Below are 16145 nucleotides of genomic sequence, written 5' to 3'. Positions count from 1 at the left end.
CTGAGAGTTAGAGCTGCGTTGAAGGGGCAACACGGTGTGCTGCGAGATAGAGCTGGTGTGAAGGAGCAACAGAGAGCGCTGAGATTTAGTCAGAGCTACAATGAAGGGTCAACAGAGCGCTGAGAGTTATAGTTGCTATGAATGGGCAACAGTGAGCGCTGAGTTATAGCTGTGTTGATGGGCAACCCAGAGCGTTGAGAGTGAGGGCTGCTGTGAAGTGGAAACAGAGCGGTGAGAGTTAGAGCTCCTGTGAAGGGGCAATAGAGCGCTGTGAGAGGTAGAGCTGCTGTGAAGGGACCACAGAAAGCGCTGCGATTTAGTCAGTGCTACTCTGAAGGGCAACAGAGCGCGCGGAGAGTTAGAGCTGCTGTGAAGGGGCAACACAGCGCGCTGAGATTTAGTCAGAGCTGCAGTGAAGGGGCAACAGCGAGCGCTGAGAGTTAGAGCTCCGTTGAAGGGGCAACAGAGCTCGCTGAGGTTTACAGCTGCTGTGAAGGGGCAACTGAGAGTGCTTAGAATTAGAGCTGCTCTCAAGTAGCAAACAGAGCGGTGAGATTTAGAGCTCCTGTGAAGGGGCAATACAGAGCACTGAGAGTTAAAGCTGCCTTGGGGAAACAGAGTGCGCTGAGATTTAGTCAGAGCTGCTCTGAAGGGCAACAGAGCGCGCTGAGAGTTAGAGCTGCTGTGAAGGGGCAACAGAGATCCGAGAGATTTAGTCAGAGCTCCTCTGAAGGGGCAACAGAGCTCCCTGAGAGTTAGAGCTGCTGTGAAGGGGCCACAGAAAGCGCTGAGATTTAATCAGTGCTACTCTGAAGGGCAACAGAGCGCGCTGAGAGTTAGAGCTGCTGTGAAGGGGCCACAGAGAGCCTAGAGATTTAGTCAGAGCTCCTCTGAAGGGGCAACAGAGCGCTCTGAGAGTTAGAGCTGCTGTGAAGGGGCCACAGAAAGCGCTGAGATGTAGTCAGTGCTACTCTGAAGGGCAACAGAGCGCGCTGAGAGTTAGAGCTGCTGTGAAGGGGCAACACAGCGCAGTGAGATTTAGTCAGAGCTGCACTGAAGGGGCAACAGCGAGCGCTGAGCGTTAGAGCTGCGTTGAAGGGGCAACAGAGCTCGCTGAGGTTTACAGCTGCTGTGAAGGGGCAACTGAGAGCGCTTAGAATTAGAGCTGCTCTCAAGTAGCAAACAGAGCGGTGAGAGTTAGGGCTCCTGTGAAGGGGCAATAGAGAGCGCTGAGAGTTAAAGCTGCCTTGGGGAAACAGAGCACTGAGATTTAGTCAGAGCTGCTCTGAAGGGCAATAGAGAGCGGTGAGAGTTAGAGCTGCGTTAAAGTGGGAACAGAGAGTGCTGTGAGTTATAGAGCTGCAGTGAAGGCGCAACTGAGAGCGCTTAGAGGTAGAGCTGCTGTGAAGGGGAAACAGAGAGAGCTCTGAGAGTTAGAGCTGCGTTGAAGGGGCAACACGGTGTGCTGCGAGATAGAGCTGGTGTGAAGGGGCAACAGAGAGCGCTGAGATTCAGTCAGAGCTACAATGAAGGGTCAACAGAGCGCTGAGAGTTATAGCTGCTGTGAATGGGCAACAGTGAGCGCTGAGTTCCAGCTGTGTTGATGGGCAACCCAGAGCGTTGAGAGTGAGGGCTGCTGTGAAGCGGAAACAGAGTGGTGAGAGTTCCAGCTGTTGTGAAGGGGCAACACATAGCGCTGAGATTTAGAGCTGCGGGGAAGGGGCAACAGAGAGCCTAGAGATTTAGTCAGAGCTCCTCTTAAGGGGCAACAGAGCGCTCTGAGAGTTAGAGCTGCTGTGAAGGGGCCACAGAAAGCGCTGAGATGTAGTCAGTGCTACTCTGAAGGGCAACAGAGCGCGCTGAGAGTTAGAGCTGCTGTGAAGGGGCAACAGAGCGTGCTGAGAGAGATTCTGTGAAGGGGCAACACAGCGCACTGAGATTTAGTCAGAGCTGCACTGAAGGGGCAACAGCGAGCGCTGAGCGTTAGAGCTGCGTTGAAGGGGCAACAGAGCTCGCTGAGGTTTACAGCTGCTGTGAAGGGGCAACTGAGAGCGCTTAGAATTAGAGCTGCTCTCAAGTAGCAAACAGAGCGGTGAGAGTTAGAGCTCCTGTGAAGGGGCTATAGAGAGCGCTGAGAGATACAGCTGCTGCGGAGGGGCCACAGAGAGTGCTGAGATTTCATCAGAGCTGCTCTGAAGGGGCAACTGAAAGCGCTTAAAGTTATAGGTGCTGTGAAGGGGCAACAGAGAGCGCTGCGATTAATCAGAGCTGCTGTGAAGGGGCAACATAAAGTGCTGAGAGCGCTTAGCGTTAGAGCTGCTATGAATGGGCAACAGAGAGAGGTGAGATTAATTCAGAGCTGTTCTGAAGGGGCAAAAGATAGCGCTGAGAGTTAGAGCTGCAGATAAGTGGCAACAGGTAGCGGTGAGAGTTATTCGAAGATGTTATGAAGGCTCAACACAGATCGCTGAGTTAGAGCTGTTGTTAAGGGGCAACCGGGAGCGCTGAAAGTTAGTCAGAGCTGCTCTGAAGGGGCAACAGAGCGCTCTGAGAGTTAGCGCTGCTGTGAAGGGGCAACAGAGAGCACTTAGAGAGCTGCTGTGAAGGGGAAACACAGAGCGCTGAGATTTAGTGAGAGCTGCACTGAAGGGGCAACCCAGAGTGCTGTGAGTTAGAGCTGCTGTGAAGGGGCAACAGAGAACGCTTGAGAGTCAGTCAGCGCTCCTGTGCAGGGGCACCAGGGATCGCTGAGAATTAGAGCTGCGTTGAAGGGGCAACACGGAGTGCTGAGATTTAGCGTTGCTGGGAAGGGGCAACACATAGCGCTGAGAGAGCTCCTGTGAAGGGGCAACAGATAGCGGTGAGAGGTAGTTAGAGCTGCCATGACTGTGCAAGAGAGAGAGGTGAGAGTTAGAACTGCGTTGAAGGGGCAGCACAGAGCGCTGAGAGATAGAGCTTGTGTGAAGGGGCAACAAGAGAGCGCTGAGATTTATTCACAGCTGCTCTGAAGGGGCAACAGAGAAGGCTGAGAGTTAGAGCTGCTTTGAAGGGGTAACAGACAGGGCTGAGACTTAGAGCTGCTGTGAAGGGGCAACAGAGAGTTCTGAGAGGTAGAGCTGCTGTGAAGGGCCAACACAGAGCGCTGAGATTTAGTCAGAGCTGCACTGAAGGGGCAACCCAGAGGGCTGTGCGTTAGAGCTGCATTGAAGGGGCAAATGAGAGCTCTTAGAGTTAGAGCTGGTGTGTAAGGGTAACAGAGATCCGTGAGAGTTACAGCTGCGTTGAAGGGACAACACAGAGCGCTGTGAGTTAGAGCTGCATTGAAGGGGCAGCTGAGAGAGCTCAGCGTTAGAGCTGCTGAGAAGGGGCAACTGAGAGCACTTAGAGTTACAGCTGCTGTTAAGGGGCAGCAGACAACGCTTGAGAGTCAGTCAGCGCTCCTGTGAAGGGGCACCAGGGATCGCTGAGAATTAGAGCTGTGTTGAAGGGGCAACACGGAGTGCTGAGATTTTGCATTGCTGAGAAGGGGCAACACATAGCGCTGAGAGTTAGAGGTCCTGTGATGGGGCAACAGATAGCTTTGAGAGATAGTTAGAGCTGCTGTGAGTGGGCAAGAGAGAGAGGTGAGAGTTAGAACTGCATTGAAGGGGCAGCACAGAGCGCTGAGAGATAGAGCTGGTGTGAAGGGGCAATAGAGAGCGCTGAGATTTAGTCAGAGCTGCTCTGAAGGGGCAACAGACAGAGCTGAGAGTTATATCTGCTATGAATGGGCAACAGTGAGCTCTGGGTTACAGCTGCGTTGAAGGGGCAACACAGAGCGTTGAGAGTCAGGGCTGCTGTGAAGCGGAAACAGAGAGTGGTGAGAATTAGAGCTGCTGTGAAGGGGAAACAGAGAGTGGAGAGAGTTAGAGCTGTTGTGAAGGGGCAACAGAGAGCGCTGAGAGAGCTGCTGTGAAGGGGCAACACATAGCGCCGAGATTTAGTCAGAGCTGCACTGAAGAGGCAACAGCGAGTGCTGAGCGTTAGAGCTGCGCTGAAGGGGCAACAGAGAGCGATGAGGTTTACAGCTGCTGTGAACGGGCAACTGAGAGCACTTAGAATTAGAGCTGCTCTGAGGGAGCAAACAGAGGGATGAGAGTTAGTCAGAGCTCCTGTGAAGGGGCAATAGAGAGCGCTGAGAGTTAGAGCTGCTGTTAGGGGCAACACAGAGCACTGGAAATTAGAGCTGCTGAGAATGCGCACCAGAGAGAGCTCTGAGAGTTAGAGCTGCGTTGAAGGGGCAACACAGAGCGCTGAGAGAGAGAGCTGGTGTGAAAGGGAAACAGAGCGCTGAGATTTAGTCAGAGCTGCTAGGAAGGGACAACAGAGAGGGTTGAGTGTTAGATCTGCTGTGAAGGGGCAACAGAGGGCTTGCGAGTTAGAGCTGCGTTGATGGGGCAATACAGAGCGCTTGAGAGTTAGTCAGCGCTCCTCTGAAGTGGCACCAGGGATCGCTGAGAATTAGAGGTGCGTTTAAGGGGCAACATAGAGCGCTGAGAGTTCGATCTGCTGTGATGGGGAAACAGCGTTGAGAATTAGAGCTGCTGTGAAGGGGCAACACAGAGAGCTGAGATTTAGCGTTGCTGAGAAGGGGCAACACATAGCGCTGAGAGTTAGAGCTCCTGTGAAGGGGCAAGAGATAGCGGTGAGAGTTAGAGCGGCTGTGAAGGGGAAACAGAGTGGTGAGTGTTAGAGCCGCTGTGAAGGGGCAACAGTGAGCTCTGCGAGTTAGAGGTCTGTTGAAGGGGCAACACAGAGCGTTGAGAGTCGGGGCTGCTGTGAAGGGGAAGCAGAGTGGTGAGAGTTAGAGCTTCTGGGCAGAGGAAACAGAGTGGTGAGAGTTAGAGTTGCTGTGAAGGGGCAACAGAGATCGCTGAGAGTTAGAGCTGTTGTAAAGGGGCAATGAAGAGAGTGCTGAGCATTAGAGCTGCGTTGAAGGGGCAACACAGGGCGCTGAGAGTTAGAGCTGCTGTGATGGGGCAACAGAGAGCGCTGAGATTTAGTCAGAGCTGCTCGGAAGGGACAACATAGAGCGCTGAGTGTTTGTCAGAGCTGCTGTGAAGGGGCAACAGAAAGCCCTGAGATTTATTCAGAGCTGCTGTGAATGGGCAACAGTGAGCGCTGAGAGTTAGAGCTGTGTTGAAGGGGCAACACAGAACGTTGAGAGTTAGGGCTGCTGTGAAGCAGAAACAGAGAGTGGTGAGAGTTAGAGCTGTTGTGAAGGGGAAACACAGAGCGCTGAGATTGAGTTAGAGCTGCTTTGAAGGGGCAATTGAGTGCGCTGAGAGTTAGAGCTGCTGTGACGGGGCAACAGAGAGGGCTGAGGCTTTGTCAGAGGTGCTGTGAAGGGGTAACAGAGAGCGCTGAGAGTTAGAGCTGCGTTGAAGGGGTAGCAGAGCTCGCTGAGGTTTAGAGCTGCGTTGAAGGGGCAACTGAGAGCGCTGAGGTTTACAGCTGCTGTGAAGCGGCAGCTGAGAGCGCTTAGAATTAGAGGCGCTCTGAAGGAGCAAACAGTGGTGAGAGTTAGAGCTCCTGTGTAGGGGCAACAGAGAGCCTGAGAGTTAGAGCTGCGTTGAAGGGGCAACACAGAGGGCTCTGAGTTTAGGGTATTGCCCAAAACCTTCTATTGGTTTTTGTTTTTAACATTTTTATTGGAGTAAAATTGCTTTACAATGGTGTGTTAGTTTCTGATTTACAACAAAATCAATCAGTTATATATATACATATGTTTCCTTATCTCTTCTCTCTTGCGTCTCCCTCCCTCCCACCCTCCCTATCCCACACCTCCCTGTGGTCACAAAGCACAGAGCTGATCTTCTGTTTAATTGTACTAGGGAAATGTGAAAAAATATCCTTGGGCTCGTGTCGTGGTCACTGCGGGTGTGTGCATTGCCGGAAGGAGGACGGGTGTGTGTGTCCTGTGTTTTCCGGCACCACCCCCGAGCCAGCTGCAGCAGTGCTGGCCTGAGTAATAGGAAGGGTGCCAGGACACTTGGACCTTGACACCAACCCAGAGAGATTTCAGCCATTGACAAATATTTACAAACATGAATGTGCACTTCTTAACTCTGTGCCAGAGATGAAAGGAATGCAGAATTTTTTAATCAATTTTATTTGAAGTATAGTTTTTTACAACGTTGTGTTAGTTTCTGCTGTACAGCAAAGTAATTCAGTTATGCATATATATGCATTCTTTTTAATAATCTTTTGCATTATTTATATATTTTTAACATGTTTATTGGAGTATAATTGCTTTACAATAGTGTGTTAGTTTCTGCTTTATAACAAAATGAATCAGTTATACATATACATATGTTCCCATATCTCTTCCCTCTTGCGTCTCCCTCCCTCCCTCCCTATCCCACCCCTCTAGGTGTCACAAACCACTGAGCTGATCTCCCTGTGCTATGCGGCTGCTTCTCACTAGCTATGTATTTTACATTTGATAGTGTATATATGTCTGTGCCACTCTCTCACTTTGTCACAGCTTACCCTTCCCTCTCCCCTTATCCTCAAGTCCATTCTCTAGTAGGTCTGTGTCTTTATTCTTGTCTTGCCCCTAGGTTCTTCATGACCTTTTTTTTTTCTTAGATTCCACATATATGTGTTAGCATATGGTATTTGTTTTTCTCCTTCGACTTTTACTTCACTCTGTATGACAGACTCTAGGTACATCCACCTCACTACAAATAACTCAATTTCGTTTCTTTTTATGAGTAATATTCCATTGTATATATGTGCCACATTTTTTTTATCCATTCATCTCTTTTTTTGTTTTGTTTTGTTTTTTGCGGTACGCGGGCCTCTCACTGTGTGGCCTCTCCCATTGCGGAGCACAGGCTCCGGACGCTCAGGCTCAGCGGCCATGGCTCATGGGCCCAGCCGCTCCGCGGCATGTGGGATCTTCCCGGACCGGGGCACGAACCTGTGTCCCCTGCATCGGCAGGCGGACTCTCAACGACTGCGCCACCAGGAAAGCCCCCTCATTGTAGTTTTGATTTGCATTTCTCTAATGATTAATGATGTTGAGCATTCTTTCATGTGTTTGTTGGCAATCTGTATATCTTCTTTGGAGAAATGTCTATTTAGGTCTTCTGCCCATTTTTGGATTGAGTTGTTTGTTTTTTTTTATATTGAGCTGCATGAGCTGCTTGTAAATTTTAAAGATTAATCCTTTGTCAGTTGCTTCATTTGCAAATATTTTCTCCCATTCTGAGGGTTGTCTTTTTGTCTTGTTTGTGGTTTCCTTTACTATGCAAAAGATTTGAAGTTTCATTAGGTCTCATTTGTTTATTTTTGTTTTTATTTCCATTTCTCTAGGAAGTGGGTCAAAAAGGATCTTGCTGTGATTTATGTCAGAGTGTTCTGCCTATGTTTTCCTCTAAGAGTTTGATAGTGTCTGGCCTTACATGAAAGTCTTTAATCCATTTTGAGTTTATTTTTGTGTATGGTGTTAGGGAGTGTTCTAATTTCATACTTTTACATGTACCTGTCCAGTTTTCCCAGCACCACTTATTGAAGAGGCTATCTTTCCTCCACTGTACATTCCTGCCTCCTTTATCAAAGATAAGGTGACCATATGTGCGTGAGTTTATCTCTGGGCTCTCTATCCTGTTCCATTGATGTATATTTCTGTTTTTGTGCCAGTACCATACTGTCTTGATTACTGTAGCTTTGTAGTATAGTCTGAAGTCAGGGAGCCTGATTCTCTTTTGCATTATTGAATATAGGACATTGAATACAGTTCTCTGTGCTATACAGTAGGACTCTGTTGTCTATCTATTCTCTATATAAAAGCTTACAACTTCTAACCCCCTCCCCCTTGGCAAACACCAGTCTGTTCTGTATGTCCATGATTCTGTTTTTGTTTCATAGATAAGTTCATTTGTGTCCTATTTTAGATTCCACATATAGGTGATATCGTATGGAATTTGTCTTTCTCTTTCTGATTTACTTCACTCAGTATGAAAATCTCTTGGTCCATCCATATTTCTGCAAATGGCATTATTTTGTTCTTTTTTATGGCTGAGTAGTAAGGAATGTAGAATTTTTTTTAATGACCCATTTCCAGGTAGAAAAACGTTTAATCTGGAATGGGCCAGTTGACCCTACCCAAGGGCAGAAAAGCATTCACAGATATATGTTGAAAACACAGAATTTGGTAAATATAATAAAGAACTTACCTAAGTGGTTTTTCCTGCTTTTCTCCATCAGTGAAGCCTAACATCGTCTCTTCTTACATGTTTCATTATTTTCACTGAATAATGGGATATAATAGGTTGTGGGAATCTGAGTGACCATGTGGTGCAGTGGTTTCCAAGTTTGTTTTAGCCACAGAAACCTTGTTTGCAAGTGATGTCTCCCCTGAAAACTCAGTAGTATACAAAGGAGAGCAGCCCCTTCCACCCCTCATCCCATTCCTGGTTCTCATTGGAAGAGCACAATTTAAGCACCATTAATCTAGTCCAACCTTCACATTTGCAGGCGAGGGGCCTGGTGACTTGTGACACTACCAGGCACTGTCACGCAGCCTGGACCAGGGCGACACATTTCCTGAGCCATTTTCCAAAGGAATTCTTTCAGATCTTTGAATTTACTTATATGAAAATTATACAATAATCAGTAACATTATTAAATATTTATAGTGTACCCAGCACTGTGCTAAGTGCTTCACATGGATTTTTTATTTTATCCTCATGAGGTATACTTTTATCCTCACGAGGATACTTTCATTATCCCCATTTTAGAGGTGAGGAAACAGGAACGAAGAGATTAGTAACTCTTGAGGCCACACATCCCTGAAGCAACAGGTGTGGATTTGAATGCAGGTGCTCTTACTCTGTGAGGCGTTAGTTAAACTTGTTTCCATTAATATCTAATGTCCCCTTTATTAAGAAGGATAAAATTAAATCGGGCTGGAGTCATAAAATTGCAGTTATTTAAATTGCCATTGAGGTAGACTAACATGCAAATAAACTACATTTCTACAACTCAATTTAAAAATAATTTTTTGGATCTTATATTTGGATAGTGTTTCGTAAAGAGGTTATGTCAGGTCCATGGTTGAGTAACCAGTGAGCCTCTCTTTAAGGCTTATTCCTGTTTTCAAATGCTAATGAATGACTGTGAACATTTCCTGTTTGGAGACCAGGCCTTTGGTCCCGTTTGCATGCACAGTGGTAACACTGACCCCACAGGTCGGGGAAGACTTTAGCTGGGAATGACTTGGTCCCTTGATTCTCTTCCAAGGACACTCCTCCACCGTCTGGAAGAGCTAAAGCCCCGTGGACCCAGCTGGAAGCCAGCAGAGGATGAGGCGTGGGTGTCTGTGCCTTTTACCGTTCGGTCCAGCCAGGCAGTCGACAGTAGTTGGCTCTTCTCATATACAAAGAAACAGCCACCTTTTGAAATTACTCAGACATAAGTCTGATGGCAAATCATTTGGGTAATTGCCAGTGACACATTTCGGGAGTCAGTGGTACAGTGTGTTTAGGTTGATTTGTTTAGATTGATTGATGGTTCAGAGTCTTTTGATCTCACTGCAGTGATCATGACGCAGGCTTACACTCTAGCTACTGTGTCATGTATTTATTTGAAAGGTTCCAAAATGTGGCAATTACGTACATAATAGTTGGAGATTTAGACCGGATGATGGATGCCCCCTTACTTTCTTTCCTTTTTTAAAAAAAAAAATAAAAAACAAGGTGTGAATATTCAGTCCTCTTTAAATTAGAAAATAAATTTTCAACATATTCCCAACATAAATTGTGCTGCAATTTGCCGTGAGAAAGAAAAAAGAAAAAAAAGGAAAAGTTCTACTATGTCTGATGGTTGGCAAGAAAACACAGGATGGACTCTGGTTTTGTGATGGAAGGACCACATAGATTAGCCCATATAATTGGCCATGAGCTTGTTTCCATTGAGCAAGTCAGCCTGGGCAGGGAGGGGCCTGTTACCGCAGCTCTGGCAGCAGGAGCTCCACGGGGGGTGTGGAAGGGACCAGGCAACAGCAGCAACCCCTTCCATTTACCCAGTAGTTCCTGTGTTGGATGCTGTCAAGTTCTGGAAATCGGGGAGTTACTTTCTCAGAGTTTAAATTCTAGCAGAACGCAACAGTGTTTTAAAACAGTGATTGCATGTACTTTGGGGGAGCTCAGGAGTAGACATCCTTTCTTGTTTTCATGAGCTCTGCTGGATTTCCTAAATGAGGACTCCATTGAGGTGAGGTTCACGTAAGACTGGGAATTGCTCTAGTATGCATACCCTTTGGGAGCCTGTTTTTAGGCTTATCACAATGGCCTTTACTGATTATATTTCTTAATAAAGTGATTTGGTTTTATACTAACTCACAGGTGATTGGATTTTTATTAGAGATACTCAGACAATTCACACAGAATTATAGACATTTGAAGCTGACGGGCACTTTAGCCATCACCCAGCCGAACTTCCTCCATTTCAGATAATGGTATTGAACTTCCCTGCCTTTTTGTGTGTTAGAAAATCCTGCTGGAGGATGCAGGGTTGGGGCAGTGCTGTGATTTTGGAACTGATGTGAACAGCAGCAGCCATTTCCTCTTCCTTTGTGATTTTATTTTGAGCTTTGGTGGCAGCTGTTCTACCTATTTGATAATCATAGTCATAAATACTATTTAGCTGATTCTAGTTTTACAGTTTACTGAGTAGCCTCACTTTTCTCAGATGATCAGTTTCCTTTCTTATTTTAGCACAAGCTCATGGTTTACTGTGAAGATCAGCCTCATTCCATCAGCAAACATTTTGTGAGGATGCACCTTCTATGTGCTGGGCCCCACGTTAGAAGCCAGGGGCACGAAGGTGGTTAAGGTGCAATCCTACCCTCACAGGGCCTGTCCTCTAGTCAGGGAGGTAGATGCCTAGGCAGATGCTGGAAGCCTGTGGTAAATGCAGTGATGGAGAGATGAACAGAGTATCTTTGAAACCCTGAAGAGGGGGTACCTAACCAGTGTGTTTTGGGGCCCCAAGACCACCCCCAGTTTCAGTGATTTGCTAGGACTCACAGAACTCAGAAACACTGTTATACTCACAATCACGGTTTATAACCATGAAAGGATACAGATTAAAATTGAGTGGAATCTAGAGAAGGCCAGGCACCAGCATCCAGGTGTCTCTCCCCTCGGAGTCATACGGACAGAGCTTAATTCTTCCACTAATGATGTGTGACAGCATGTACAGAGTGTTGCCGACCAGGGACGCTCGCCTGAGCCCTAGTGTCTTGGGCTTTTATTGGAAGCCAGTCACATAGGCAGGGCATGCTCACCTGTCTGACCTGTCTGAGTACCTTAGGGAGTTCTCAGGCTTCAACCCCTCCAGAGGTTAGATAGCACGGAAGCCAAGTTCCCCCATAATTCACATCGTTAGCATCAACATTCTGGGATGGCCTGAGGCCCCAGGTAGACAAAGACATTCTTTATCAGGCAGGATATTCTGAGGGCTTAGAGTTTATCTGCCAGGAGCGGTCAAAGTCCAGTCTCTTCTTTGTAACGTGCAACATTGGAGCATCCCAGGCCTGCTGAGTTAACCCTTTACTGTAAAGCCAGGCAGGCATTAGCACAACTGGTGAAGGGAGAGGAAATGATGTTAGTATGGGAAGGCTTCCTGAAGGAGGTGACCCTAGGACTGACCAGTATTACTCATGTTTTATCTTCTTTCGCTGCTCTATGGTTATTGAACTTTGATCTTGCATTTTCAGTGTTCTCAACTGTTAGATGAGAATCTAAAAGATGAGTACTTTGAGGAGATCATGGAAGAATATGAAGATATTAGACAAGACCATTATGAGTCTCTCAAAGTAAGTGACAAAAACAGGTCCCCGCTTGTTTGGGTAATAAAACGATCCTACAGTTTTTTGGTTTTTTTTTTGGCCGCGTCAGGTCTTAGTTGCGGCATGCAGGATCTTCGTTGCGGCACGCGGGCTTCTCTAGTTGTGGCCCGTGGCTCCAGGGTGCACGGGCTCGGTAGTCGCGGTGCGCGGGCTCTCTAGTTGTGGCGCACGGGCTTAGTTGCCCCACAGCATGTGGGATCTTAGTTTCCTGACCAGGGATTTAACCTGCATCCCTTGCATTGGAAGGCGGATTCTTAACCACTGGACCACCAGGGAAGTCCGATCCTACAGTTTTTAATGTGAATTTGCTGTTTGGAGGAGGGGAAGGTTTGGGATCATTTTTGGGAAGTCCTTCTTTCTAGTTCACATCAGCGTTCTTCAGTGTTCCCAGTAATTTTGGGTTATATTAAGGTTAATTTTATTTATTCCTCCAAACATGTACTGAGTAAGAAGTAGGTGTTGGGTGCTGTGCTGGCTGCCACTTATGAGAATGAATAAAACATGAGCTCATAGGCAGCAGGGAGATGGGGACTGAGTGTACTGGGGTGGCGCCCACAGATCCTTCTGCTTGAGGAAATAATGGAAGAGAATGCAGACATTAGGCAGGACCAGTGTAAGTCTCTCTGCCTGATCGCCCGAAGCTCTCTGTGCAGAATAATGTTTCAAGAACTGTCCCTCTGTAGACTAGCTTCAGGAGATGCATGGAGACTAGGCATGATGACTCCTTAGAGGTCGTTGGGATATTTCTTCCTGGTTATCTGCTTGCTGGGCCTTGTGTATGGGGAGGCGGGGGGTGTATTTCAGGGGTGGCCAGGTAAGTGAAATGGGATAACAGACAGCGAGACGGGAACAAGTTTCTGAGGCGTCAGCTGGACCAGGGCACTGTGGTTGGCCTTCCCCTTCCTTAGTTTGCCTACGTTTGGCTGTTTCTTGGTTCTGCCTTCTGGGCCTCAGGGCGGTCGGTGGCCACCAGTTAATCCCAGCCTCAGGTGAAGTACAGGCAGGAGGCCTCACGGTGAAGGCTGCAGGTCCGCCTTGCATTTACGTATCCATATGTAACGGGTGCTCATTGCATCTTTACTCTCTATTGTTCTGGTGCTGATGTGAAGCCATATTGGATGAAAAAGGAAGAGCTTTCTAGGATATGAATTTTCATGAATAAAAGCATATTTTTTCTTGCAAAACTTATTTACTAGCTTCCTTGGGCATGCTTTCATAGTAGCAGCTGAAACGCTGAGTCTCTGACTGAATAACTTTTCCTTTTTTCATAGGAAAGAAGATACTTAACCTTAAGGCAAGCTAGAGAAAGCGGTTTCCATATTGACTGGCTGTCAGAGCCTCCCCCAGGTCTGTATGGCTATTGGTTAGAGAAAAGTGCATGTGATAACTGTGCGCTGAAGAGATGTTTGCATTTACTGAGCAGCAGAATCAAACGGGCAGCTAAAAACTCTTAATTATGTTCAGTGATGATCAAAAATAAAAGTCTACAGGTGCCATTTATGGAGAACTAAACACTGTCCTGAGATTGACCTGCAGCGGCTCTGAGTCCTTGACACAGGAAGTGCTATTATCCCCACTTTTACTTGAAGAAACTGAGTTTCGGGTAATGACTTGGGAGGTTACTAGCATTCTATCTCTGATCTGTCTTCTAAACCCGTACTCTTGCCTCTGTGCTTTGTTTGAGTGGGCCTCCTTCAGGTTGAAGCCAGTTCTAGAGACCTGCCTGGGTGGTGCTGTCACTACCTTGGCCTAGGTCCCAGGCGGGCCCAAGTGCAGACGTGGAATGTCTGAAATTGCAAATGCCTGTGCGTTGAACAGACCTTAAAACATTGCAGTGAAGCAGGCTCTCCTATTTTTGTTCACTCTCATTCTCTCTTGGATGCTTCCCTCTTTTGATTTCTTTCATTTGGTTTCTTGCCCTTCTGATTTCTAGCCACTTTTCTTGCCTTGCATAGGTGTTCATGAAGGAATAAAATGTGCAAGACGTTTTGACAGTTTCAAAGAGGCATGTGATACGAATGCAAAATCGAGACAGGGTGAACAGGGGTTATATTAATTGAATCTGTATTTCCAAGGTAACATCTCAAATCCACTTTCATTGCTCACGACCCCCGTGTTCTGCACACACTCAGCAGAGTGGATTAAATTGGAAACGTAGGTGAGCTGGGTTCTAGATTCAGTCCTGCTGAGTTCAGTGCGGTTTAGTGAGAAGAAGGCAGATGGGGACCTGGGAGGCTTGGGTTCTGATCCCAAGTGACCTTGAGCATATTGCTTCCATGCTTGACAGTTTCTAATATGTAAAAAAGAAGTTACTTTATGGAAATGTGAGGATAAAATAAGACATGTAAACCTTAGAAAAAATATAAATCACTATATAGTCCAAACTATTATTTTCTCTTTTCCTTTCAGTATGAAATTGGAAAAATATCACAAGGGGGAGCCCACTTTAGCCAGGCCAAGCGTCCAAAATACATGTCAGTGGCAATAGTCCACTGAAGGCCTGCAGCACCAGGTGGCAGTGGTGACACTTTTCAAGTGGCTGTTTAAGCCCCATGTAGGGCCCCTAAGGACAACCCAGCCCTAGCGTAGTTGCAAGAAGTCAATAAAGAGAGAAGGAAAGGTTCTTCTCTCTAGGTCTTTGGTGGTAAAACCTCAAACACATCTCCAACTCTGGCCGACAAGCTCATTCAAGAATAACACCCTTGAGTGACCCGGAAGCAGAGCGTTTCCCTGACTTTCCAGGCAGGGTGGCACTTCAGTCAGGAGAATAGCTGTAATTTCTTTTTCATTACCAAACAAACCAGTATAATGGAATATTTACAAAGCAAGGATTGTCCTGTATAATAAAAAGATGACCAGGAACACATGGGGGAAAGCTACCATGAACTATGTCAAAAGGTAGAGATTTCCAGGCAAAATTAAGAAGCTGCACATACTTTTCTTTTCCTGTACTTTCACCTCTCACTGTTACTGTCTAACGAGGGAAAAACACTCTCGAGACTTCCGTGTTATCCCTGAGCACCTGAGCGTGGTGCTTTAGTTTAAGTTCTCTGATCCTTATTTGCAGATCAGGAAACTGAGGGTGTGAGGGCTGGGAAGCGGGCAGCGGAGTGGTCACCTTGGACCCCAGCCTAACCAAACGGGACTTGGTGGCACGGGGCGGTACTGGTGCCCCAGGAAGCCCAGTGGCACCGTCTGTCTCTGAAGTCTTCACCAGTATTTCACTTAGGATCTTTTTTAGATTCACAAGGAGGCGTAAAGAAGACTGTATTGAACATTCGTGTACCTCCACCAGGCACTTAAGGAATAAGCTACTGCCCACTTAAAAAAGACAAAACCATACATATGGGAATTACTGTGAGCCCCTCCCTGCCCTGCAGGATCCTGAATTTGATGCCTCATTTCCGTGCATTTCCGCAGACTTCGATTATGTGCATATGTTCAGTAGGCAATACATTGATCGATTATTGATTCATGTTTTTAAACGTTATGGAAGTGGCCTGTTACATGTGTCTTTCTCCAGTGCTCTTTCTTTTAGTATCATCTTCATTTGTACAAGTGAGATCAACCCCAGTCTGTCTTGTTTCTTGGGCGAGGGTGTTGGTGGGGAGGGTTGAGGGAAGAGTTTCCAAGGGCGGTGCAGTCAGTCAGCTGCAGGGGAAGAAGAGGTTTTTTTAAGATGTGCTGGCGAATTACTCCTTCTCCTCAGTAATTTCAAGTTCCCCTCTTTGTAAAACAACTCCTCCGGGTGACAGGAGGGAGGCGGAGCGTGGGAGCCAACAGAGCGGGAAGGCCTCCCGCAGGCGGCACCAGGCATGAGTGGCACTGAGCCCCAGGCCGGCGCCAGGGTTCACGCCTCTCACTCTGTCCTGTAGTGAAGCCCACATTCCTTGGGACTCGGGTCTTTGAAGACTACGACCTGCAGAAGCTGGTGGACTACATTGACTGGAAGCCTTTCTTCGATGTCTGGCAGCTCCGGGGCAAATACCCAAACCGAGGCTTTCCCAAGATATTTGACGACAAAGCTGTAGGTTAGTTCAGTAAGTCCTTCCATACTGCTCTGGTATCCGAGACATGGTCTTGGGACTTTGAAGACAAGAATAGATGGTGAGCAGCGGGGTGGATTATGCAGGAGAGAGTTTACTGTTACGACATGATGAAGGGTACTGTTCCATCCACTTGGCTCTTTGACAGTTTGTAATCTGCTGGGTTGGTCCTTATTTACTGACTACATTTCGCATTTCAT

General features: G+C 47.0%; 1 protein-coding gene across 4 annotated transcripts in view; it reads left to right on the top strand.

Annotated features, from left to right (window-relative positions):
• MTR (5-methyltetrahydrofolate-homocysteine methyltransferase) overlaps positions 1-16145 on the top strand; it is a 277305-nt gene that overhangs the window by 252282 nt on the left and 8878 nt on the right. For all 4 annotated transcript variants that reach the window (XM_060035005.1, XM_060035006.1, XM_060035004.1 and 1 more), the window contains 3 exons: positions 11768-11866; positions 13171-13246; positions 15775-15930. In XM_060035005.1, coding sequence (XP_059890988.1) covers positions 11768-11866; positions 13171-13246; positions 15775-15930 — 331 coding nt within the window. The remainder of the gene's footprint in view (positions 1-11767; positions 11867-13170; positions 13247-15774; positions 15931-16145) is intronic.

Source organism: Delphinus delphis, chromosome 16 (assembly GCF_949987515.2).
Source record: "Delphinus delphis chromosome 16, mDelDel1.2, whole genome shotgun sequence".
NCBI lineage: Eukaryota > Metazoa > Chordata > Mammalia > Artiodactyla > Delphinidae > Delphinus > Delphinus delphis.
The sequence above is the reverse complement of the archived record's forward strand: the minus strand, read 5'-3'. Positions and strand labels throughout refer to the sequence as shown.